Source organism: Rhinolophus sinicus, chromosome 3, assembly GCF_057876585.1.
Source record: "Rhinolophus sinicus isolate RSI-liver-muscle chromosome 3, RSI-T2T, whole genome shotgun sequence".
NCBI lineage: Eukaryota > Metazoa > Chordata > Mammalia > Chiroptera > Rhinolophidae > Rhinolophus > Rhinolophus sinicus.
The window spans coordinates 156,085,193-156,110,671 of record NC_142503.1 but is presented as its reverse complement, the minus strand read 5'-3'; the positions used below and the strand labels follow the sequence as shown (position 1 = coordinate 156,110,671).

At 41.8% G+C, this 25,479-nt stretch overlaps 1 protein-coding gene across 4 annotated transcripts in view; it reads right to left on the bottom strand.

The window, feature by feature from the left end:
- Positions 1-25,479, bottom strand: part of ZNF609 (zinc finger protein 609) — a 184,609-nt gene that overhangs the window by 33,577 nt on the left and 125,553 nt on the right. For all 4 annotated transcript variants that reach the window (XM_074327572.2, XM_074327574.2, XM_074327575.2 and 1 more), the window contains one exon: positions 21,391-21,616. In XM_074327572.2, the coding sequence (XP_074183673.1) occupies positions 21,391-21,616 (226 nt within the window). The remainder of the gene's footprint in view (positions 1-21,390; positions 21,617-25,479) is intronic.

Genomic DNA, 25,479 nt, shown 5'->3' with positions numbered 1-25,479 from the left:
GCACTCCTGCTCCAACCAACTGAGCCATCCGGGAGGCAGCTCAGCTCAAGGTGTCGTGTTCAATCTTAGTTGCAGGGGGCGCTGCCCACCATCCCTTGAGGGACTTGAGGAATTGAACTGGCAACCTTGTGGTTGAGAGCCCACTGGCCCATGTGGGAATCGAACCGGCAGCCTCCGGAGTTAGGAGCATGGAGCTCTAACCGCCTGAGCCACCGGCCGGCCCTATGCTTAACTTTTTGAGGAAACACCAAACTGTTTTCCACAATGGCTGTAATATTTTACGTTCCCACCTGCAGTCCACAAGGGTTCCAATTTCTCTACATCCTAACAGTTGTTAATTTTCCATTCTTTTGATAATAGCCATCCTAGGAGGTGTGAAGTGGTATCTCCATGTTGGTTTTGATTTGCATTTCCCTTGTGATTAATAATGTTGAGCATCTTTTCATGTGCTTATTGGTCATTTGTATATCTTCTTGACAAAATGTCTAATCAAGTCCTTTGCTTAGTTTTGATTTAGGTTGGGGTTTTTTTTTGCTTGTTTTTGTTTTTGAGTTGTAGGAGTTCTTTATATATTCTGGATATCAACCCCTTATCAGATATATGATTTGTAAATATTTTCTCCCATTCTGAGTTGTCTTTTTTACTCTCTTGATAGTGTCTTTTGATGAACAAGTTTTAAATTTTGATGAAATCCAATTTATCCATTTTTTTCTCTTGTTGCTTGAGCTTTTCGTGTCTTTTCCAAGAAAACAGTCATTACTTTTTAAATAAGTAAAAAAGAATGTAATTTTTAAAAAACATCAAAAGAAAAAACAGTTGCTAGAGGTGGGATAAAAAATGTAGGAGGAGATACAATTTATTGCCTCTCATTCTGAATTCAAAGCACAGTATAACACAGCTTAAAACAAAGACTTTTAAGCATACCCATTCCTCCTCTTACTATAATGTGACCTAGTAGAGGACCTACCGGTCCAAAGATATGTGTAAAAACTTCTCTACTTCAAACTTTCAATTTATCAACTTTTATAACAAAAACAAAGCTACCAACTGGATCAAGAGCTCATAAATTTTGCACACCATCTACAGATTATTTACACAGTATCCACTTTGAACTTAAAAACTAGCAGACTCAGCAACAGTCTTTTGGCACCAAACCATTTTATATATATTTTATGCAATTTACAATTGACCCCTAAGACTCACATCTCAAGGCAGACGCTCTGGTAAAGGGATTTATTCCTGAGTGTGTAGTTCTATCATCTGTTATCTTTTTAAAGACCCCTGTTTCTTTTCCTTTGTTCTTCTTTTCTAAAAAGCTTGTCACCTTAAAAAAGATTCCCTTGGAAGCTGTAATTCCTTAGCTTGATTAGAGAAATAAAAAGTGCTGAGCCTAATGTCCAGTGTTAATGGGAGTGGTTAACAATAAACACTAATGGTTGCTGCTGACACTCTTTACACTGGTGCCAAAGTTGTTAAATTTAGTCCTGTTCTCTAGAAGTTGAATATGCCTTCAGCTGGGCTCTCCACTTTCCTGGTAAAAAGTCCTCTTTACTCTCCCCAAACCACTTATATGGGTTAAGCTCCTTTTAGCTACTACTAAATGATCAAGAGCCTGTTAATGGGCTCTGTGTAGTTCCAATTTCTTTGTAAAGGAGAATAACAGACATGTTTGTCTACTGATGTTAGGAGTGGAAGGGGGCAAGGAGGAGGACGCATCTGTAACAAATATCTCAGCTCCCAGTAGGTAAGAGTTTCAGGTTTCCTAGTCCTCGTTAGAGATGGGGTGGAACAAGATCACATTCAAGTACATAAGTCACAGTTTCTGGAAACCTACAAGCATAGCTGCATCTTGGCTTGCAGCAGTATCAGGCAGGAAACTGGCTAGAACTGAGAGAGAAGGGTGTTACAAGAGCATGCCTGTGAGGAAGTCTGGTTTGGACCTCTGGGTACTACCGTGTTTCCCCGCAAATAAGACCTAGCTGGACAATCAGCTCTAATGCGTCTTTTGGAGCAAAAATTAATATAAGACCCGGTATTATATTATATTATAATATATTATACCCGGTCTTATATAAGACCCGGTCTTATTTTACTATAAGATATTTATAGTAAAATAAGACCGGGTCTTATATTAATTTTTGCTCCAAAAGATGCATTAGAGCTGATTGTCCGGCTGGGTCTTATTTTTGGGGAAACACGGTACTACCTCTGTGAAAGCCCCAACTGGGGGAAGGTAATGTTTGCTTCCCACAGCTGATCTCTGGTATATTATTAATCTTGCCATGTGATTAGAAATTATGCAAATTTCTGAGCACTGTTTCTTCCAGGACAAAAGTTCAAACCAGAGATGTTGATAGAGAGTAAATATAATCAGAAATTCATGAGTGAATAGCCTCCAGAAGTGAAGAGACTAGGAGAAATTAGGACCATCTGTGGTTCATCTACTAGTTAAGATTTTTTTCCCAACAAACTGGTTGTTATTCTGAAAACCTTTCTTTCTCTCTCTCTTCCTCCCCTCCTCCCCCCTTCTATGGGTTTGCCACGTAAGTAATGTCAAGAACTTTGGTAAAGAGTGACATTTCAGGGAAAGCCCTAGCCCCAAATGTGTCTATTGCAGTGAAAGTTACTAGAGAGAATGCTTTGCTACCAAACCTCATGCAGGCAGGACCTCAAATAAGCTAACAGCAACACCTCCAGGTTTTTATCTCACTTACCCTGGCAATCCATTCATTTATAAGTCATGGATTTGACTGTAGGAAGGATCAAATCATGTATGGGTCTTCGAAAACCAGAAACCCAAAGATAGAAATGTGGTTAGTATTCCTTTGGAGAGGATACTTTCAAAGAGAATCTGTATTTCCCAGGAATATTTTAAACATTCTCAGTATAAATCTGAGGTTACCCAATAAGGCAATTGAGGATTGGGTCTTGTGCAGACATGTTTGAATCCTACACAGCGGTGGTTCCAAACTTTGCTGCACATTAGATGCACCTGGAGATCTTTAACGACTACTGATACCTACAGACATTCAGTTTAACTGGGTGAGACCTGGGCATCAGGATTTTAAAAATCTCTGCCCCTACATTCTAACGTGCAGCCAAATCTGGGAACCAGTGCTATAGAAAATGGTATCTTCAAATTTTTCTGCCTTCAGTTCTGGGACTGACAGGCAACAAAAATCCTGAGCCATTATGTCTGAGATCTTTTGGGGCTGAATGAGCCAAAGAATGCACAAAGGTAACACCTATCTTCCTGGAACCATTTCCACATAACCATGGTATTCTCTCCACAGAATTTCAATGCACCGAGCAAGTACCAATGTGGGGAGTGGTTAGTAGATCTGTTACTGCTAAAACTGTAAGCAGGAAAAGAACTAGTACAGGTAGAGATGCAAGGCCAAAGTGGAACAGGCATCAAATGTAAACCACTCCACCCCCACCCCCAAGCTGTGGGGCGGTTTGGGAGAAATACTCAAGATCTGATATCGTTCCTCCACCCAGAAACTTTGCATAAGGGCAAAAAAAGGCAGGTTCACCACACCATTAAATCGCACATCCTCCCTTTCCTCTTGCTGAGGTAATCACACACTGTACCCACAGCGGGAGACGGCTCAGCAGAGGTCACCATGCCCTGAGCTGTCCAGTGGGAGTCCTTGTCTGAAAACCACTGGAAATAAGGACAGTATCATCTCAACGGGACAGGTCTGAGGAAATGCTTGCCTGGGGTTGAGATGGAATCACACTTGTCCACAGTTTTGCTGCTTTATGACCTAGCAAGCCCTAGGAAGAACCGGGATAACAACTCGGGCAGGCGCTGGCCCACACAAGGCACTTTTCCTTTCAGCCTTCTTTAGCCAGAGGCTCCCAGATGCAGCTAACCGCTGAAACCTCTTGTTCTTTCTGTTAACCTCCACTTGGCATTTTCAGGACTTGTTACGAGTAGAACTGAACACATTGTGGCTCTCAGGGCCAAGGGCAGGGGAAATAGTAATGTAAAGAAAGGGACAGCTGGGATCAGAGGCTGGCTGCTCTTCTGCCTGGACTGGCTTTAAGAAGCAATGCCTCTCACTATTACGTACAGTTCTAGATTTCCCTCCTGTCTCTAACTTGTGACAATAATTATTTTGAAAATTTGGATGGTTCTGTTATGGGTTGAAGTACGTCCCCCCAAATTATACTGAGGTCCTAACCCCTAGTTCCTCAGAATGTGATCTTACTTGGAAATAGGGCACTAACAGAGGCAATCAGGTTACAATGAGGTCATTGAAGTGGGCTCTCACCCAATATGACTGGAGTCCTAATAAAAAAGAGAAAATTGGACACAGTGTGACTCAGAGGAAAGAAGATGTGAAGACACACAGGGAAAAGACAGCCACGTGACTGAAGCGATGGCACCTACAAGCCAAGGAATGCCAAGATTGCTGGCAAACCCCCAGAAGCTAGAAGAGGCAGGGAAGGATTCTCCCCTCGAACCATCAGAGAGAGCATAGCTCTGCCAACACCATGATTTCTTACTTCTGACCTCCAAAACTGGGAGACAATAAATTTGTTGTTTTAAGCCACCCAGTGTTTGGTACTTTGTTATAGCAGCCTTAGGAAACTAATACAACCTCCAAAGCAGACCTGGTGCTGACTAAATCAGTCAGATTTTACCATAACTAGCCTCAGTGAGTTACCGTGTTTCCCCGAAAATAAGACCGAGCTGAACAATCAGCTCTAATGCATCTTTTGGAGCAAAAATTAATATAAGACCCAGTCTTATTTTACTATAAGACTGGGCCTTATATAATAATATATTATATATAATAGCCAAGGAGATTGCAGTCTAGGTCACTGGTTCTCAAATAGGGTGGTGAAGAATAGTGGTGATGGAGCAAAACATAACTTCTAGGGGAGCTGTTTCACAAAAATCATGCCTAAGCTCCATCCTGAATCTGTTGATTCAGAATACGAGGAGTGGGGGATAGCTAACATATTTTAAACAAGCTCTCCCAAGTGATATCACTGACGTGCTCTGATCCTCTTTCCTTCCCTCCCCCAGACTGAGTAACACTAGCTTAAATAAAAAAGGATAAAACTTTGGGTCTTTCCCAAATTGATCTGTAGATTCAATGTAATCCCAATCAAAAAATCAGCAGGTTTTTCCCATAAAAATTGAAACTGATCCTAAAATTTACATGCCAAAAGCCGAAACTATCTAAGGCAACCTCGAAGTACAAGCTAGTGTGCTAGATATCAAGACTTATACAGCTATAGTTATTAAGACAGTGTAGTGCTGACACAAGACTAGACAAATAGATGAACAGAATAAAAGCGCGAGCCCAGAAATAAACCCGCACACATGTCACCTCTTTTATGACAAATGTGACAGTGCAGTGCAGTCAGAAAGCACGGTCTTTTCAATAAGGTGCTGGGTCAATCAGGTATAAGACTGATAAAAACAGAAACTTGACTCTCCAGTCACACCCTAAACAAAAATCAATTTCAGCTAGATTGTAGATACAAATATGAAAAGCAATAAAATTCTCAGGAAAAGAAAAAGAAAAAAAATAAAGAAAAAAATATCTTCATTATCTTGGGAAAGGCAAAATTTCCTTGAACAGGATACAAAAAGCATGAACTAAAAGAAAAAAAGATAAACTAGACTTTATAAAAATGAAGATCCATTCATGAAAAGGTACCATTAAGAGAAAAGGCAAGATATGGATAAAAGATATTTACAATACATAAATCTGATAAAGTCAGTAAGAAAAAAACATACAACCCAATCCAAAAATGGGTACAAAGTTTGCTCATGCAGCTCACAAAAGATTTCCAAATGGCCAAAAAGCACATGAAAAGATGCTCATGACTCAATTTCCAGACTCATCATGGAAATGCAAATTAACGCAAAGATGAGATACCACCACACACCAACGAAGATGGCAAACATGAGAAAGACAAATAAGGTCCAGTGTTGGCAAGGCTGCAGAGCAACTAGGATTCTAATTGGAAGTAGGAGTATAAACTGGTTCTACTTTGATGATACCTATTAAAGCTGATCATATGTATACCTTCTGATCCAGGAATACAGATAGAATGTATACATATATTCCCCAAAAGACATGTACAAGAATTTTCACGGCAGCATTTTTCACAAAAGCCCCCAACTGCAAACAATCCAAATCCTCATCAACAACTTAAATAAAGTACTATTGTACGTTAGTCCCCTCTTATTCAGCAGGGATATGTTCCAAAACTCCCAGTGGATGCCTGCAGATAGTACCAAACTCTATATATACCATGTTTTTTCCTGTACATATATACCTATTGTAAAGTTGAATTTACAAATCAGGCACAGTAAGAGATTAATAACAAGAACTAATAATAAAGTAGAACAATTATAACTGTAATGAAAGTTCTATGAATGTGGTCTCTCTCTCTCTCTCAAAATATCTTATTTCACAGAGAGAACATTCATTCTTAGGGTAGATCTCAGTAACCTCAGCACACAGTTTTTTCTTTCCTTATTATGTCGAGAACTTTCACCTTTCCACTTTAAGGAAGCACTTTATGGCTTCTCCTTGGCATATCGGAATTGCCAGCATCACTACTCTTGTGATTTGAAGCCATTATTAAGGAAAATAAGGGTAACTTGAATACAAGCACGGCAATACAGAAACACTAGATCTGATAACCCCCAGGGCTACTAAGTGACCATTGGATGGGTAGCATGTGCAGCGTGGATCCGCTGGAAGAAGGGATGATTCACGACCTGGGCAGGACACAGCTGGATGGCGAAAGATTTCATCACGCTACTCAGAATGGCATTCAATTTAAAACCCATGAATTGTTTATTTCTGGAATTTTCCACTTAATGTTTTTGGACTGCAGCTAACCACAGGTAACTGAAAGCATGGAAAGCAAAACTGTAGATTGGGCGGGGGGGGGGGGGCTACTGCATTCACATAATGAAATACTATAATCAGAGTAAACAAAGTACAAGTACATACAGCTATAAGAACTTCACTGGCATGGATGATGAACAGCCAGACATGATTCTATTTATATCCTGTTCAAAATGGGTAACGCTAACGTACGATATTAGCAGTCAGAATTGATTTCTTGGAGGAAGTTAGCTATCGGAGGGAGGTTGAAGGGGCTTCTGGTGTCCTGGTGATACCGCTTTTCTGCATCTCCTAGGTGCTGATACCACAGATGTGCACTTAGAAAAGTCAGTGATCTGCATGCATCTGATTTGTATACATATTTACATGAGTGTTCAGTAAAACCTACTAACATCAAAACAAAAACAAAACCTTGGGTCTGTAACGCCTGTACGTCAGCACCAGAGTCAGCGGGGACACAGGGAAGTTCTGTATTTCAGGCACTCTGCCCCGTCTCCAGGGTAGGCACCAGTCTAGTATCTAATGCAACAGCCCACGGAGGGCGGAGGGGTGTCCCACTTTCTATATCCATTCTTTCTCCACTGATTCTTGATTCTGGGAGGTGTTGGTTTTTTTAAAAATAATAATTCTCAGGAAAGCAGGCTAAAAGCCACAACACAGAGGGGGGCTGGGTAAATGGGAAGATGCACAGTATTTCAAGTGTACTGAACGAGGTGGGCCATTTTTCAAAAGATGAGGATAATCATAATCACATCAGACGGAAAGTTGTTCACTGAATTAGTTCAGGGTTAAAAGTTTCATTTGATTATGAGTTTAATGGAGGTAGAAAATTATTTGGTAGCAGTCTTTTAGGCCTTTTTTTAGATATCCTAAAGAGAAAACAGAGTAGAACTTGTGGGAGGGGAGACTACTCAATCTCTCACCATAGCCTTTTTGTCATACAGCTTGTTGCTATGGAGAAGGTCATGAAGGCAGCAACTAAGGGAAATAAAGGATCTGGCAGGAGTAAGCACAGGGACAGTGGATTAAACAAAAATTTCTTGAGCAATTAGCAAGTAGCAGGGCCTATAAATGACACACTTTCCATTTTTCCTTAACCCCAATCCCTCTAAAAGTACAGGGGCCTGGTTTGCCACTATAATTTAACTCAAATACAGAGAAGCCTGAGTGGGCCTAACAAAGCCTTAGCCTGGCAGACAAAACACAGGCCATTTAGCAATGCTGCCTCATGCCAGGGGGAATCAGCTACCTACACACCCTATCCTGGGAAAATTATTTCCAGCTGCCTAAATTATAAAGTTGATGCCCTATGATTTCTTTGTTCTCTAAAGCCTGAGGGAGAGGGGATAATGAAGTATCAGAAGAGGTGGAGAACAACCCCTTATTTCACAGAGTAGTCAGAAGAGAGAGAAAAAAGAGGAGGAAAAAGACACAGAGACAGAGAGCGAGCGAGTTCTCACTGGTATCATTACAAGGCAGCAGCTCTGGGAGCAAAGCTCTGCCTGCACTGGTCTGAAACCACTGCTGTGGGAGAAAAGGCTCGTTGCCAACCTTGCTAATAGCTTCTGCCCATCACTGTTACAGCAGCTTTATCCACCAAGGCAGGGCCAGGCCCTGTTTTCAGCAGTGTAAGCACTGAGACTGGAGGGTTCAACATCTTCCTTGTTGAACCTTGCAGACCTTGCCACAACCAAGGCTTAACAAAGACAGTTCTCTCTTCTGTCCCACACAAATGATCCCAGAATTGTAAATGAGAGGCGAAAGGACCACAGAGATATGTAATCCAACCTCCTCATTTTACACATGAGGAAACTAAGGCTCAGAGCAAGTTAAGTGAGGACAAGAGAATAGGGGCCTTTTCCTCTTGGAATCATATGCCAAAGCTAAATTAGCTGGGGCTAGCATTTAGCCCCAGTTTATACCAGAACTATATTTACTGTCTAAGTATCACTAACCTGGGTTCATACATAAGTATCAGGAACTAAATTACTTGTTAAAGGATGGCATTTGTAATAAAACAGGTCTGTCTCTGAGCCCATCTGAGATGGTTTTGTTACTGAAATATCAAAAGAATCTCATTTGAAACAACCTTACCTATCTGGCAAGCCTGCAGCCTGGCCAACTGTACTGCCTGACTGCTTTGCTGGGAGAAAGAGAGGAGGTGGCTAAAGCATCCCCTAGGAGTAAGGTGCTAGGTGGCAAGAATGTGTTGGCTGTTGTTTGGGGTGGGGGAAGGGTGGGAGAAAGTAAGTATTGATTTTCCTACTGTTTTCTTTGTGTGGCTGCTGTTGCCATGCGGTGGGTCTGTTGCTATGAAGATTTGTGGTACCAGACAATGGCTGTTTAGGCTCTTTATGACTGTGCTATTGGATTCTGCGGGAGTCAGGCTAGTAAGCAACTGGCTCAGCAGTGGAGAAAGCTTGGTCACTGTGAAGCATCTCTGTCCAGGTAAGTGATGCAAGACTGAAGGTGAAGGAGTATTAATTATATACAGCCAAGGAACCAGAAAAAAACAGTAGCTGGGTATCACCTTCACTTTCCAGTATAAACATCAAAAATTAGATTATTTCACAGTTCACACACATACTTTCCTACATCAGAATCACACAGAATCACCAAGGCTAACTCCCAAGGTTACTATTTCCATGAAGAAGGTTAATGGACAGCCTCTTCCTTTTAGTGAGAAAGATAAAGACTCACAGCCGGGATCTGCAGTCAGATGAGGATGAAGAGCAGCTGAGGCAGGTTCTTAGCGGTGTTACCACCGGCAAACGAACTTCCTGCTAAGCAAAACCACTGCCTATTACACTGATGAGAAAACTGCAACCCACAGACCAAAGCACAGGGCTTAACCACAGAGTTTGAAGCAGGGCTGAAAGCTGTCCCAGGTAACATAAGCCAGAGTGCACAGAAACCACCCTGGGTATGTCGGCTATTTACCCACCCTCTTCATTGTCCCATACAATTACTTTTCTTTCCACCTCAGAGAAGATCACCTAGCCCCTATGCTGTCCAAAATGGTAAACCACTAGCTACCTGTGATTATTTAAATAAAATTTAAAGTTCAATCCCTCAGTTCCACAGGCCACATTTCAGGTGCTCGATATCACATGTAACTAGATTACCATTTTGGACAGCGTATCTCTAACACAAGTTCTACTGAACAGTGCAGATCTAGCCCAAGCCCCCACCCCCCCACCCCATCACCCAGTTAGAATTCTAAGGCCAAGAGAAGTTCAGATCACACAGCTAGTAAAGGTACAAACTATTGTAGAATCCAACTCTCCTGACTCTAGTTCAGAGATAGTTGTTCTGAACTATGCTTTTAAGGCACTATTATTCCTTGAAACACTTCTCAAATAGTTCCAGATACTTCTAGTTGTTGGAATAAAAATGTATACCTTGATTCGGAGGTGGGGGATACACCTTTCTGTTTGCATGTGCATGTATATGATCAAACCTTTCTTTACCAAGGGCAAAAATTGAAAACTTAAACCATTATTAAGTTAGAATTAAGTTTCACAGGACAGGTCAAGCTTATCACATAGCTTTTTATACCCTCTGGCACACAAGGGAGTTGCACTCACTTCAGCTTCAAAAACCTGGTCAGATAGCACTACAACGTCTGTCTTTCTGATATTCTGGTAAAAGAAGAGCAGACAAATTTCAGAGCTGTTATGAGAGAGATTTTTCTACACGGAGTGGGAGGGTGAACTGCATCTGAAGCAGCATCCTATTCAAGTATCATTTTACAAAGGAGCCTAATAAACAAATCACCCAAAGGTAGAAAGAACTGCTGAGTTGCATCTGGTGGGGTAGCAGGGGCGGGGCTGGGGCCTACACACCCGGCATCCTCATTCCTATGACTGCCTCTGAGGTTCCTCCACGCTCAAGTTCCTCCCAGTGTAACTTCAAACCATTTTCTGTGAAAAGATCTGAAGGCTCTACCTCTGACTTTTATAATTTCAAAACAGTGGTAGTAAAAGGCACTGAGAAAGGAAGGAAGGAAGGAAGGAAAGAAAGGAGGAGGGAAATCCAAGATGGTGGAGTAGATAAACACTGTGCCTGCTTCCTTCCGTAAACAAATTAAAATTGCAACTAAGTTACAGATCAATCAACCTGGAGAACCATCTGAAAGTCTGGCTGAACAGAAGTTTTATAACTAAAGATATAAAGAAGAAGCCACATCGAGACTGGTAGGAAGGGCAGAGACGCAGAACGGGTCCCAAAGTTCTGTGGCAGTTCAGAATCAGAATCGGCTGCAAAGGTACCCCCAGAAGGAGCAAGGGACCCCAGCCCCACACCAGACTGTCCAGCCCCAGAACGGGTGCCGGGAAGAAAAGCCCCACAACATCTGGCTTTGAAAAACAGTGGGTATTCTGACCATCCCAGTGGGATGGAAGGCTGCGGGAAACCCAGGCGTCCTCTTACAGGTCCCGCACACAGACCTTCTCGATCGCAGGCACTCACCTTGGGCTCTGGTGGAAGGACAGCGACTCCGGGTGTCGGAGACATATGGGCAGCTGACTGAGTTGTGTGGCTTTGGGGAGAAAGGCTGGAGGACAGTCGGCATTTTCCCTGTGTGGAGTTTTCCTCTTGGGCAGCCGGCAGCTGTGCGCCATCTTTCCTGTGTTGAGCCCGCCCCCTACGCTTACGGCCAAATCTGAATCTGATTGGTCTGGTGAGCTCCAAAGCTCCGGCTGCTGACTCACTGGGACCCCACCCCACCCAACACCCCCAACACCTGAGGCACTTTCTCCAAGCAGCCAGCCCCAGCCACATTGCACTGTTTCTTGCAAAGCTATCAGAGTCCACAGACCCCAGGCTGGTGGCTACGGGCCTCGGTGTGCCCTGAGACTTTTGCTGAGTAGCTTCAGGCTCAGCACTGGCACCAAACCAGAATTTACATTAACCTGGTAACCACAACTCTTCCTATTTTACTGACTCCCTGCCTCACCCAACTTGCATACCACACTGCACAAGGCTTTACCAGTGGCTGAAACTTAAGGGAGCTGGCAGGTGGCAGCAGGCCTTGGGGTGTCCTGGTATTTTGCGGGGCTTCCCCAGGCCTGGTGCTGATGGCAGATGCCCTTGGTTCGCAGCGTGCCCTCTCCCACATGCCTTGAGGGTTAGCACAGGCAGCCAACAACTGCAGATCACTTTGTAGCTCTTACTGGGTAGTCCCCAACCAGTCACAGGCAGTGGGTGACCTAAGCCTGCACCGGAGCCCCTCACAAAAGGCTCCAGAAACAACATACTTGGAGGGTGGCTTCAGACCAAAGTAGAACACTGCCCAATTAGCTCCACAAATGGCACACCTAAAGGGTGGTCTCAATAGGCATCAGAGTCCACTGTGGTGAATCCCACCCCAGACTATAGTAGTCTGCAAGCTGTAGAGGTGGCTAAACCCCATAGCCAATCAGCCTGAGGGTCAATCTCACCCACTGACATGCCAATAGCAACCAAGGATCAACCATAACAGTAGGGCACACAGTACCCATACAAGGGACACTCCTGGAGCACCTGGTACAGATGACCAGGGGCCCCACAGGGCACCTAATACATAAGGTCACCCGGCCAAGACTATCGGATGTAGCAGATCTACATAGAAACAAACAGAGAGGCAGCTGAAATGAGGAAACAAAGAACTATGTCCCAAATGAAATAAAAGGAGAAAACTTGTGAAAAAGAACTAAACAAAATGGAGGCAAACAACCTACCAGATACAGAGTTCAAAACAATGGTTATAAGGATGCTCAAGGAACTTAGTAAGAACTTCAACAAAGACAGCAAGCATATAAAAGGACATATAAAAGAAACCATAAAAAAGAACTGAAGTGAAGAATACAAGAACTGAAATGAATGCACTAGAAGGAATCACCAACAGACCAGATGAAGCAGAGGATAGAATCAGAAGTATGGAAGGCAAGGTAGCAGAAAACACCCAATTGGAACAGCAAAAAGAAAAAAGGAGCCCCAAAAAATGAGGATAGTTTAAGAGATCTCTGGGACAACATCTAGTGTAACAACATTTGCATCATTGGGGTACCAGGAGAAGCAAGGAAGGGATTGACAATCTATTTGAAGAAATAATGACTGAAAACTGTCCTGACTTGGCGAGGGAAATAGACATACAAGTCCAGGAAGTGCACAGAATCCCAAAGAAGATAACCCCAAACAGGCTCACACCAAGACACATTATAATTAGAATGGTGAAGGTTAAAGAGAGAAAATCCTAAAGGCAGCAAGAGAAAGGCAACTAGTAATTTATAAGGGAGGTCCCAGAAGATTGTCAGATCATTTCTCAACAGAAACTTTGCAGGCCAGAAGGGATTGGCACAAAATATGCAATGTGATGAAAAGCAAGGACCTACAAACAAGGTTATTCTACACAGCAAAGCTATCATTTACTATCGAAGGGCAGATAAAGAGCTTCCCAGACAAGAAAAAGCTAAAGGAGTTCATCATCACCAAACAAGTATTACAATCAATGTTAGAGGAACTTCTTTAAGATGGGTGGGGGGGAATCAAATTTATGAATAATAAAATGGCACTAGCTACATATCTATCAACAATTACTTTCAATGTAAATGGATTAAATCCTCCACTCAAAAGACACAGGAGGGCTGGATGGACAAAAAAGAAAGACCCTTACATATGCTGTCTATAAGAGACTCACTTTAGATTGAAAGACACACACAGACAGAAGGTAAAGGGATGGAAAAAGATATTTCATGAAAATGGAAACAAAAGCAAAAAAGCTGGGATAGCAATACTTATACCAGACAAAATAGACTTTAAAACAAAGGCTGTAATAAGAGACAAAGAAAGACCCAGTAAACCCACTTCAGAGTATTTATCTGAAGAAACCCAAAGTGCTACTTTGAGGGGATATGTGCATCCATATGTTCAATGCAGCATTGTTTACAATGGCCAACATGTGGAGGCAGCCTGGATGTCTGTCAATGGAAGAATGGATGAAGAGGAGATGGTACATATATATAATGGAATATTGCTCGGCCTTGGAAGGGAAAAGGTTCTTGACATCTGTGGCGGCGTGGATGGACCTGGAGAGAATTGTGCCGAGTGGAGTATATCAGATAGAGGATGGATGCAGTGTGATTTCGCTTATATGTGGAATCTAAAGAACAAAATAAATGAAACAGAAACAAGCTCAAAGATACAGAGAACATATTGATGGTTGCCGGATGGGAGGGGTGTTGGGGGTGAGTGAAAGGGGGGAAGGGATTAAGAAGTACAAATTAGTTGTTACACAGTAGTCATGGGGGTGTAGGGTATAGCATAGGGAATACAGTCAATAATATCGTAATAACTATGTATGGTGTCAAATGGGTACTAGATTTTTGGGGGGATAGATGGGAAGAGTTTGGAGGCAGGGTGAAAAAATTGAAGGGATTAAGAAATACAAACTAATAGTTACAAAATAGTTATGGGGATGTAAAGTAAAGCACAGGGAATGTAGCCAATAATATGGTAATAACTACGTATAGTGCCAGGTAAGTACTAAACTAGTCAGGGGGATCATTTCTTAAATTATACAGATGTCCAACCACTATGCTATACACCTGAAATTAATATAAAATAATTCTGAAAGTTAATTGTAATTGAAAAATTTAAAAAAGGGTGAAAAGGTGGGAATAAGAGGTCCAAATTTGCAGGTATAAAAAAATAAGTCATGGGGATGTAATGTACAGCATAGGGAATACAGTCAATAATATTGTGACAGCATGGTATGGTGTCAGATGATTGTTGGACTTATCATGGTGATCACTTCTTTGGGTATATAAATGTTGAATAACTATGGTGGACCCCTGAAACCAATATAACGTATGCTGGCTATATTTTTAAAAAAATCTTAAAAAACAAAAACATTGAAAATAAATAAAAATTGATATAGAACATCCAAAAAAAAAAAAAAAGCAAGTACATTACAAAATCCCTCATTATTTTTAGTTAATACGTAGTAAATGAATCTAAGAGAGTTTACCAAAAAATTACCACTTTTACCTACATGCCTGAAACACATGGGTACAAGGCATGGTCCATTTTATTAATTTAATATTTACTGATTATTTTACTTTGTTGTGTAAAGAGTGAACTAGTCCTTGGGGAAATAAAATGATATATAAAATGCAATTCCCTGCCTCAGCCATATTACAGTGTAATTAAGGAGAAAAGACACAGGAATCCTGGGTGGAAAGGAATAATGACTAGCTTATATTTATGTCACTGTAATCCTAGGAGAGAAGAGGGTGGTGAAGTGCAGAAAAAAATGTTTGAAGAAATATGGCTGAAGACTCCTAAAAAAGGAAAGGTAAACCTAGATTTCTGTATTCAGAAAAAAAATCTTTCAGGAATAAAGGTGAAATAGACATTCTCAGAGAATTAACAGTCAATGTACATGCTCTGAACGAATTACCAAACAATTCTTCAGACAGAAGGAAAACAACAGAGGGACTCTTGCAACAAAAGGAATGAAGGAAGAGCAAAAGAAATGTTAAGTATATGCATAAATATAATAAACTATTCTCTTGAGTTCTTCAAAGTATATATGATGATTGAAAGAGAAAATTTTAAAAAAGTTATCTGATGGGGTTTTCAACGTATTAGATATAATATATAAGACCAGGTGTTTGCAAAACTTTTTCAGTAAAAGACCAGATACTAAATATTTTTGGCTTTGCAGATTATATGGACTCTGTTGCAATACTCTACTCTGTTACTTTAGTGCAAAAAGTGGCTAAAAATACGCGACGTGAGTATGACTGAGTTCCAATAAAACTTTACATAGACATTGAAATTTGGAGTTCATATAATTTTTGTGCCACACAATATTTGCTTAAAATTTTTTTCCAACCATTAAAAAACACTGCCTACTTTTGTATAACCTATAGGCCATACAAAAACATGCAGTGGGCTTGTTAAGACAATTACAACATAAAGAAGGGAAAGTAAAGGGATTTATATGGTAGTAAAATTTCTACATTCTACTTGAGGTGGTAAAAATACTAATTTTAAGTAGACTGTGAAAAGTTAAATATACATGTTACAATCTATAGTTCTGGGGGTTGTTCATGCAAGGGAGGCAGCTGAAGCCATGAATATATAAGACTGCATTTACCAAAAGATGGCTGCTGAGGTAGTGACTTTTGGGAGTTATGTGTGACGGCTATGCAGAGCATGAGCCTCTATTTTGTGTGGGGAAGTAATGTATCCAGCATAAAAGCTATACATTTCCTTGCCTTCCTTGCAGAAGGGGTAGCCAATGAGATGTAGGCAGAAGCCTTAGGGTGTGGCTTCTGGGAAAGCTTGTCAGAGGGAAACATTAGGTGGGAGGCAGCTGCTGTTTTACTCTTCTCCAACTTGAAAAGTGAATGTGATGGCTGGAGCTACAATAGCAAGTTTGCAACAAACAATTAACTTCAAGGAGCCCTGGAGCCCTGATTACACTGTGAAGCCACCACACCACTCCTAAACTGCCCACCTTCAGAATTCTCCTACGGTAAATCATTATTACTTCATCTTCTGTTCCCAGCAGCCAAATACCATTCTTAATTCAGTGTTTCCTCAACTTGCCCCAACTATGGCACACGCAGTAATGAAAAATACGTTGTGAATAAGGGGCTTGTCTGGGGGGAAAGGAGTGGGGCAACAGCAGCTACAGGCCCCATGTACAGGCCAACAGGACCGAACGGACCATTTCAGCATCCTAAACACCATCCGGAGTTTCACGAAATGAGGAAATTTAGGGAAGTGCAGTATGACGAAGGTAAGAAAAAGAGTTTCAAGAATAAAGAAACAGTCGAGCTTCTAAAAGTCTAGGATGGACTAAGAAAAGATTCTTTGGAAAATAAATGATCATTGGTATAAGAAATGTTTCAGTCAAATAGTGGCAAAAGAAATCTGATGGCAAAATATTATATGATACTGAACCGGTAAAAAGAGACTGGAAACAGCAATAGCAATTAGTGAAGAAAAGGAGAGAGGTCAGTAGTTCAACGGGGTAGCAAGGACGAGGAAAATATTTTCACTGTAAGGAAGTGTTGCAGAGGGTAAAGAGTTTAAACAGAAGGGAAAGAATGAAGATGAAGGAAGAACAGATAAAATTCATGGTATAGAGTTTCAAAGAATCTTAAGAATAAGAGGAGAAAAAAGAATAGGATGAGAAAAATATATTTTAAGAAAGAGAGGAGGGAAGCTGGGGGTTTAGCTGTGTATCTTTGATCTTATTTTACGAGCGTAAAGAGAATGAACTGGGCTAATGAATCCTGAGAATGATAAAAGTTTTGGGGAATGTGAATGTAACAGGGAGATGAGGGATTGCTGGGCAATACTCTGAGCTCAGCTCCTGTCAGCTAGCATACCCTTGCATCAAAAACAGCCAGGTTCTATGAATTCTTCCACTTGTCAGTCTGGGATCAGGAAGTGAAAACCGGGAGGAAAAGATTTCCTGAATCTGATACTCGCAAGGTGAATAGGTTCACTGCTCTGATGAAACAAATCTATGTAACAAGCGTATAATGAAATTTCATCATTGGTATTAATATCCTTCAGTTTTCATTCCCATGATCGGTGTAGGAAACTGTTCATTTTCAAGATGCCACAGTCAACTAGTACTGGATCTATGCTGATTACAAGATTTACGCCACAGTTCTCAGAACTTAAAAGCTGGACAGGTCATTATTGGTCACCTAGTTCAAGAGATGAGAAAACTAAGACCCAAAGAAGTTAAGGAACTTGTTCAAGGTCACAATGACAGTGGCAGAGCTATAGAGGTCCTGATTTTCACTTCAGTGCTCTTTCCACTATACCACAAATTCTTCCAGAAAGCACACTGCCAAAGTAAAATACATCACCATGTATATGGCCTTCCACTTAGCGCTGTGGTCTAAAAAGGAGAACGTATAGCATCTCCTGGAATTCTTATCTAAAGTCAGTCTTGTCTTTCTTTAAAACACCATAGAAGCTAATAAGCAATTTTTCCTCAGCAAAAAATGTATGGTGTGCCTTACGGCTTTTTATACATTGTTTCCAGGATCCTGGGTTACGGTAAGCCTTGTGAACCAGGAATTGACTTGGAACCTGTTATATTTTTATTTGAAGTGAGGTGAGACAAAGTGAAATCAGGTGGAATCAGACCTTCTGCATAAGTGCTGAGAATAATACATATCAAAAGCCAGGGAAATCATTCCAGGTGATTCTTTATAGTCCTAAGGTTGAGCCTAGTTAAGGAGAACCTTTGCAGTGCTGGCTGAATTATGGGCTGCCTAAAAAGAGATGGGATCCGCAGGAATTTCAAACCGCCTCCAAGGCAAGCTTTACAGTAGGGAACAAAGAAGCAACACTGCAGGAGAGGTAAGCAAAGAAACCAGGAAGACCTGAGGCCATGATCTCTACACCTGTTCTCACAAGGTAGCTCAGTTCTACAGGGATCTTGGGGTCCTCTGTTCCCCTCAGAGGCCAAGCATTCACAGCTTCTCTCTGAGCTGTAAGCGGTTTTTCAATTGAAGATAGTAGTTTGCTGGGCAATGAGATAGACAGAAGTACAAAGAAAGAGTCAGGTAGCAAACAAAAGCCTAGAAGGCTGGAAGAACTTTTTTTTTTTTTTTTTTTTAAGGATCTGTATATAATTCTTATTAACTTGAGGACTGACTCAGTACACTAGATCTTACAGATCTGCAAAGAATGATCTTTGCAGGAAATCTCTGTTACCTGAAGATGAAAAGGAATGTGAACCAATTCAGACTTTGCCAACTGACAGTTCAGGAGAAGGCCCTCTGGGATGGCCAGAAAGCAGAGTATGCATGTAATTGCAGACCAGTTCTTTCCCTTGGGATGAAAAAAAAAAAAAAGAAAGAAAGAAAGAAAGAAAAAGGAAGAGAGGTACTAAATCCTGAAACACAATATGCTATGTGGGATAAAATATAGTATTAAACGTAGGAGAACTAAAATTCTTACAGATTTAATTAAATAAATGAGTGATCTCAAAGCTGATGAAAGTAGTATTTATTCTGGGTTTCGGAGAAGGTGTAGAATTTTGGAAAGTATTTGACATGGTTTCTAAGTTCAAACAATGTTATAGTATCTATTAGATATAAATTAACATAGATACAGAAATGAGAATGACACAGATGCAAGCACTCATTGATTCAAATAAATATTTTTCAGGGCTACTACAGGTGTGAGATGTTGGGTATATAACGGTGAGCAAAACAGAGTTCCTGAGCTGACAGAATTTCTAAAACAGTGGAAGAGATATACATTAATAGAAAAATACAATTATATATAGTCCCCGATTAATTATGATCTGACTTTTCATTTTTCAAATTTACGACAGTGTGAAAGCCATATGCATTCGGTAGAAATCGTATTTCAAATTTTGCTCTTTTCCTGGCCGGTGATATGCTGGACCTACTCTCTTGTGATGCTGGGCAGCAGCAGAGAGGTGACTGTGCCCAACTGCAGGCTAATGTACGTGCTCGGAGCACGTTTCAGACAGGCCAGGCTAAGCGATGAGGTTCGGCAGGTTAGGTGTATTAAATGCATTTTCCACTTACTATATTTTCAACTCACGATGGGTTTATCGAGACAACTCCACTGTAAGTCAAGGAGCATCTTTATATACAAAATTGCAAATTGTAATGAGTGCTATGAAATAGTATATAATTGTAATGAGGTGCATTAAAAATATATAATAGAGAAACTTGGTAATAGGCTGCCAGTCACAACCAGAGAAAGTTTCAGAGCAAACGATTTCTATCCATCCATCCATCCATCCATCCATCCATCCATCTATCTCTGTGCTAACATCCTCCTGGCAGGGAGAGAGAACAGGAATCCTCAGATAAAAAGGGATGCACTGTTCACTGTTCTCAGGAGAGTAAAAGGTTAGCTTCACATTTGCAGTTTCCTCAGGTTCACATACATGAAAAGCATTTCGCCCTCGGAGAAAATTCACCAGCATAAAGATCGGTAGAATCAATAGGTAGGAAACTGATGTCTTCTATCTTCGATATATTGAGGGACAGACCCTGAAGGTTGCTTGATGGCACAGGCTGTGGTCTGGATATGTCTGTCATTCCAACAGATACTGTGGCTGTTCAGCTGTTTGGCCATAGGCGAATGACATTTTAAAAATCAGAGACAGCCACTTCTGATTTCCAGATGGCACATGTATACACATACCCGAGTCAGCCCCGAGCGCCAGGCTCTCTCTCCACGGTCTCTGCCTCAGTGTCTAACATAATAGGATTTTTTTTCTTTTTGCTTTATTGTCTCAGGTATATAATGAAACCTCATCGGCAATATTATTCTAAAAGCTGAAGCTTTCCTACATAACTAATGATGAAAGAGCCAAGAACACAGAATTCTTAAGTTGTACCACATCAGTGCTGACTGCATGGTAGACTTTAAATACTGAATCACAACAGCATGTGCAGAGGAACAGGCTTTATCAGAATGACCAGAATGAGATGCCTGAATCTCCACAGGAGCCTGACGAGGCAGCTTATGATAATCAGAGGGAACGAGCTGTGCTTCTCGGGGCCTCTCAACCCCTCTGAGTGGGGACGCGCTGCGAGTCTGGTTATTGATGCAGAGACCTGATGGGCCGCCGGGGCCCAGGCTCTCTAACCACACAGCCTGTGACAAGAACTTGGATTTTTCACAAAAAGAATGTATTTGCTGAAATCAAATTGCCACAGATGGTACCAAGGGATCTGAGCTACCTGGCTGAGTCCCTTTGCACTCCTATTTTTTCAGCTTTATGAACTTCTAAAACAGAAGACATCCTGTTCTCAGGGGCAAATGGAACATGTAAGAAGCCCGGATGGCCGCCTTGGGCCGCGGTACCCGACAGCGAGCCAACTGCCTGGTGAATGCCTGAAAACAAGACCACGTAAACATGTCCCTGTTGCCTAGGCCTATAAAATCTGTACTAAGCGACAGATGCATGAAGTGGCGTGGGTGGCTGGGCAATGAAGCAACCAGTGGGAAGGAACTGGCTGCGTCTCCAGGTGTTCAAAAAGGCAAGCGTTACACATGCAATGAGCCAACACTAAGTCAATTTAAATGGTTTCCATTTCCTTGACTCCCACGGCTGCCCTTTTATTACTTTTTCTCTTCAAGCCCAAAAGTTTATTTATATTTGAATTCTCTCCTATAAAATGATCGAGAGGGGATGGAGTTTATAGACACAGTTTGAATTACCTGGCCAACGCCTATCAAATGACTGCTTGCGTACCAGGGCCAACACTTCAATAGCTATGAAGGGGAGATAAATCATTTAAAAAAACCCCACAACTGGCAATCTTTAGAAGCCAGGCAATTTCACTGAGAAGCTTGCTGTAATCCTGTCTAGGTATCACCAGCAGACTACAGTTGCTTGAGAAGCCTACTAAGTACTTGGTATTATTTATAGTCCTCAGCGCCTGCAGGCAGCAGCAGGTTGAGGAGCGGTGGGTAAACCACACGTAGCACTTACCGTCTTCGGTTTCCTGCCACACGATACCCTCGAGGTTGACGCTTGTCCCAGGCTCACAGGGGCCCAGGCACTCAGGCTCGGTGGCTAGAGCCACATCGCACGTGTTGACCCCGACGGATCGGGTGCGGACCATGATCTGCTCGCAGGGGGAGGAGATGTCATTACTGACCACGGGCACCAAGAGGTGCAGCGGCAGCACGGCCGGCGTGGCGACGGGGGACTCCATCTGCGGGGAGAGAAAGGAGGGGCTGATTAGAGGGAGGACGCTCAGAGGAAACACCTTCTCTATACTCCGCCGCCGCGTCCTGCGTCCTTTCCCGCCTGAGTGTGGAGGGCTCTAAATGTGAGACGGACCCTTCCCTCAAGTTCTAGGGCACGAGACCACTACCGATGGGTGCACCCTGCACTAGGAGAAGCTCTGCTTCTTATTAACAATTTTCCTCATAAACTGTGCTTGGCTAAAAGCATATAAAAAAAAATCTTGTCTCATTTAAAAATCTCTAATGAAAGAGAATCAGGGCCAGATTTCAACCATAACAGAGCACACAGAGGAAGAAGAGGACCAGCTTCTGAGCCATGTTCTACTGCTGCCATGATGCTTCTATCATTCAACAAGTAATACGTTAACCAGGTATAAAATCCAAGAACACGGGAGGCGGTAAAGGGAGGAGAAATAGCCAGATCCTAGGAAAGCCACTTCAAGAAGACTGGAGCTTTCATTCATCTTTAGCTAGAAGGAAATCTACTGACAAGTTATATAGGAGACGAGGAAGCAATGTGATAGGGGTTTCTGTTATAACAGCAACTGGTTAATGAGAATGGCATTCTGGAGTGTGAATCTAACATCAAATTTATCTGTAAGAAACAGGAGGTGCTGTTACTATCCAGAAGCCAGTCCCCAGCAGTCTACAGATGAAGTTGATTACACACACAGAGATCAAAATAGTCGAACATAAGGACCGTCAATCTCCCTCCAAATCTAGAACCTCTCACAAGATCCCAATTACTTAGATTCCAAGAAGAATGCAACCCATCGAGTGTTAAATGAAAAGTTGTAACAGAGGGTAACAGTGCCTTCAGTGTTTAAATCCCAGCATGCATCAGGGTGGCAGAGCACCAACTCCGAATCTACAGCGTCCGAATCCTAACTGAGCATAGTGTCTCGCGTCTGCAAAGCCCCTCAATACACACAGACGGTTCTTCCCTGAAGATTAAATGACACCAATCAGCAGACCTAGATAATGAGAGTCAAGGATTGGGACCCTCTTCCCCTTGTTAAAGACTTTTTTAGTCCAGGTTGAATATACTCCTTCAACAGACCTACATTCAGAGAGAGCCACACATGGAACCTATAATCCAAGCTGCTGGACAGCTCTCTGGTTCTGGAAGAGTTTCCTGCGCGATCACTGCTCTGGCTATAATCCACCTTCCTCCCCTTAGCGCGCACACACACACACACAGACACACACACACACAGACACACACTCACACACACACTCACATTCACACACACTCACACACACACGCACACCTTGCTGGCCTCGAATACTACTCTAGAAACTGTAACCTGCACATAGCACCCATTCTCTGCAGTCAGCTCTGCCACTTGGCTTAGAAGTCACTGCTACTTGCAGATCATTACTGTCAGAGTCCACACAGTGTTAAACACTGATTCTGATTAATTCTGGTCCCTGAAAAGCTGCCAAAACATCATCCTTATCAGCTTGTTGTCACACACACACATGCACACACACACCTTGGACTTCCCTAACTCCGCCTTTTTCATAAAATGAAATCGAAGTGGAAGCCTGTGTAATGAATCTTCTGCATGATAGTAAACGCCAAAAGGCATTTTCGCTCTCTTTTGCACTCTTGAAACTCAGGCATTTATAATTTAATTTGGCAACCTTCTTGGGATGTGGTAGACCCTTGAAAGACCCTGTAAACATGTCCATGCACAGACCTGAAGGTAGAAACACCACAGAAAAAGTAAACTACTACTCCTAGCTGTGCTAGAATCTGGCTCTAATCAGTAAGCCCTTTCGGGAATGCTACGAGAAGGGCGCTCGTAACTTTTTGGAAACCAAGTTTCCTGGAGAGTTTACCCTTGAGAGTTACTAGAAAGGGGAAATTAGAGACAGAGTACAGATCATCTTCACTCCTGGCCTTCCCCTTTTTTCTCCGCTCTTTCTCTTGGGCAAGACAAAAGCAATTTCACCGTCAGCATGTGCATTTCCTTTGCCTGGAGTTCGTTCCCTTTTCTATACCTTTCTTCTACCAGCAAGAAAAATTCCTGCAAGGTCCTCTTTCCACACAGAGATTGGCCCGCACCTTCTAGGTCACTCCTGTGAACTTTCTGATGGCTTTGCCTGATTGGCTTGTCCCGTTGCCAATCTGTTCCACTGCAGAGGCAATGATCCCAAGCACAGAAGGAGGTGAGTCCCCGGCGTGTCACCTCCACTCTACTCTCCCTCTCAGCCAGCAAGGACGGCTCTTTTCTGGAAGTGGTTTCATTTCCTGCTAGGTTATTCAGTGCTGCTGGAGTCCAGGGAGAAGATAAGCTACTCACAGTCTAGATAAAGCCAAGCCCCCAGTTCTGTACTGACAGATACAGAAAACAACATCTAAGATATAAGTAGGAAACACCACTGTTGCAATCAAGCTCTTTGCCCAATTAAACCCTGCGATACGACATTTGAAGAGAAGAAACTTAGCTGATCACTAAGAATAACTGGATACACATGAGGAGGTGATTAACACGTGTCTGCACCAAACTATACACCTTACTGATCAGAGTTACGTAGTCGAGTTCAGGATGTCTTGTGAGGATGGCTTTATTTAATTATTTAGTTAATTAAAAGGGATTTTTGGAGGTGGGGAGAAATCCACCTATGGGTTTGGAACTATTCAGTTTCCTTTCACTTTGCAACAAATCTAAGGAGAAATCACAGAGCAGCACAATAATGTTTAATTACAACTCTGGCTCTAATTACTGTTTGGTCACATCTATAATCTACACTAAGCCATAGTGCATAATAAGCAGCTCTGTGATATTCATCTAATAACCTAGGTGGCTTTATGGGATTTCATATGCTACTACTCACTGGAACAAGCAGAGCTGCATTTATCACTCTCTAGGAGAGAATGAAAATCAGGGAAGGATTCATTTTGCCTCCTTTCCCACACACCTAGGATACAGGAGCAGGGAATGTCAGGAGATTGGTGCAAGCAGGGAAAATAAAGAGCAAGAATATAAAAAGTTAAGGTAATTAAATACCTTAACAACTAGGACCACAATAAAAGCGGGGCAAATTCTCACTCTCTGAAGTGCTAAGAAGTGCCACCATGGTTTCTGGGGCTCACTGATGGGGAGGTAAACAACAAAACAAAACAAAAACCTTCAAAGAGACTCAGAGAATTTAACGATGGAAATCTCTTAAGTTTCCCAACAATTTATATTCTTTATCTTTTAATGATACTTCTTTTCAATTCACCTTTAGATATTAGTCTTAATAGCACCTATTAGGGGTCTGAGTGCTGACAGGTAGGTGACACAGAAATGTGAACTGGAGAGAATAAAGAAAGGCCAAAGCCATTAAACTCCCCGCAAGAAGTAATTACACACTGACTTTGGCTGCCTCCCACTCGAGAGTACTGATGGAGGGAAAATTTCAAGGCTGCAACAGAATTTTGGGGGTAGAAAATGCAGTAAAGAAATATTTGATTTACACTCTCCCTTCTTCCCTTCACAAATATGAGTCTAGTATCTTCACCTTCACAGTCAAACGATAGAAAGGAAGCTGGTTCTACTGACAACTGCAGGAGCTCTGAGAAACTCCCTTTATCTAAGAATGAAAGATAACTGGGTGTAATGGTTAGATGGACGTTCAGATTTATTCAGAATTATCAGATAAGATGATGTAGAAAGTAGAATGTCAAATATATTATTAAAGAAAGAGAACATCTTATTAGTATTACTATGTTACTATATTAATAAGATGTTCTTTCTTTAATAATTGCAAAGGTCCTTCAAGATTTTACAGTGACTCAGCACTGGCAATACTAGCAGTAATAGAGGTTCCCGATTCA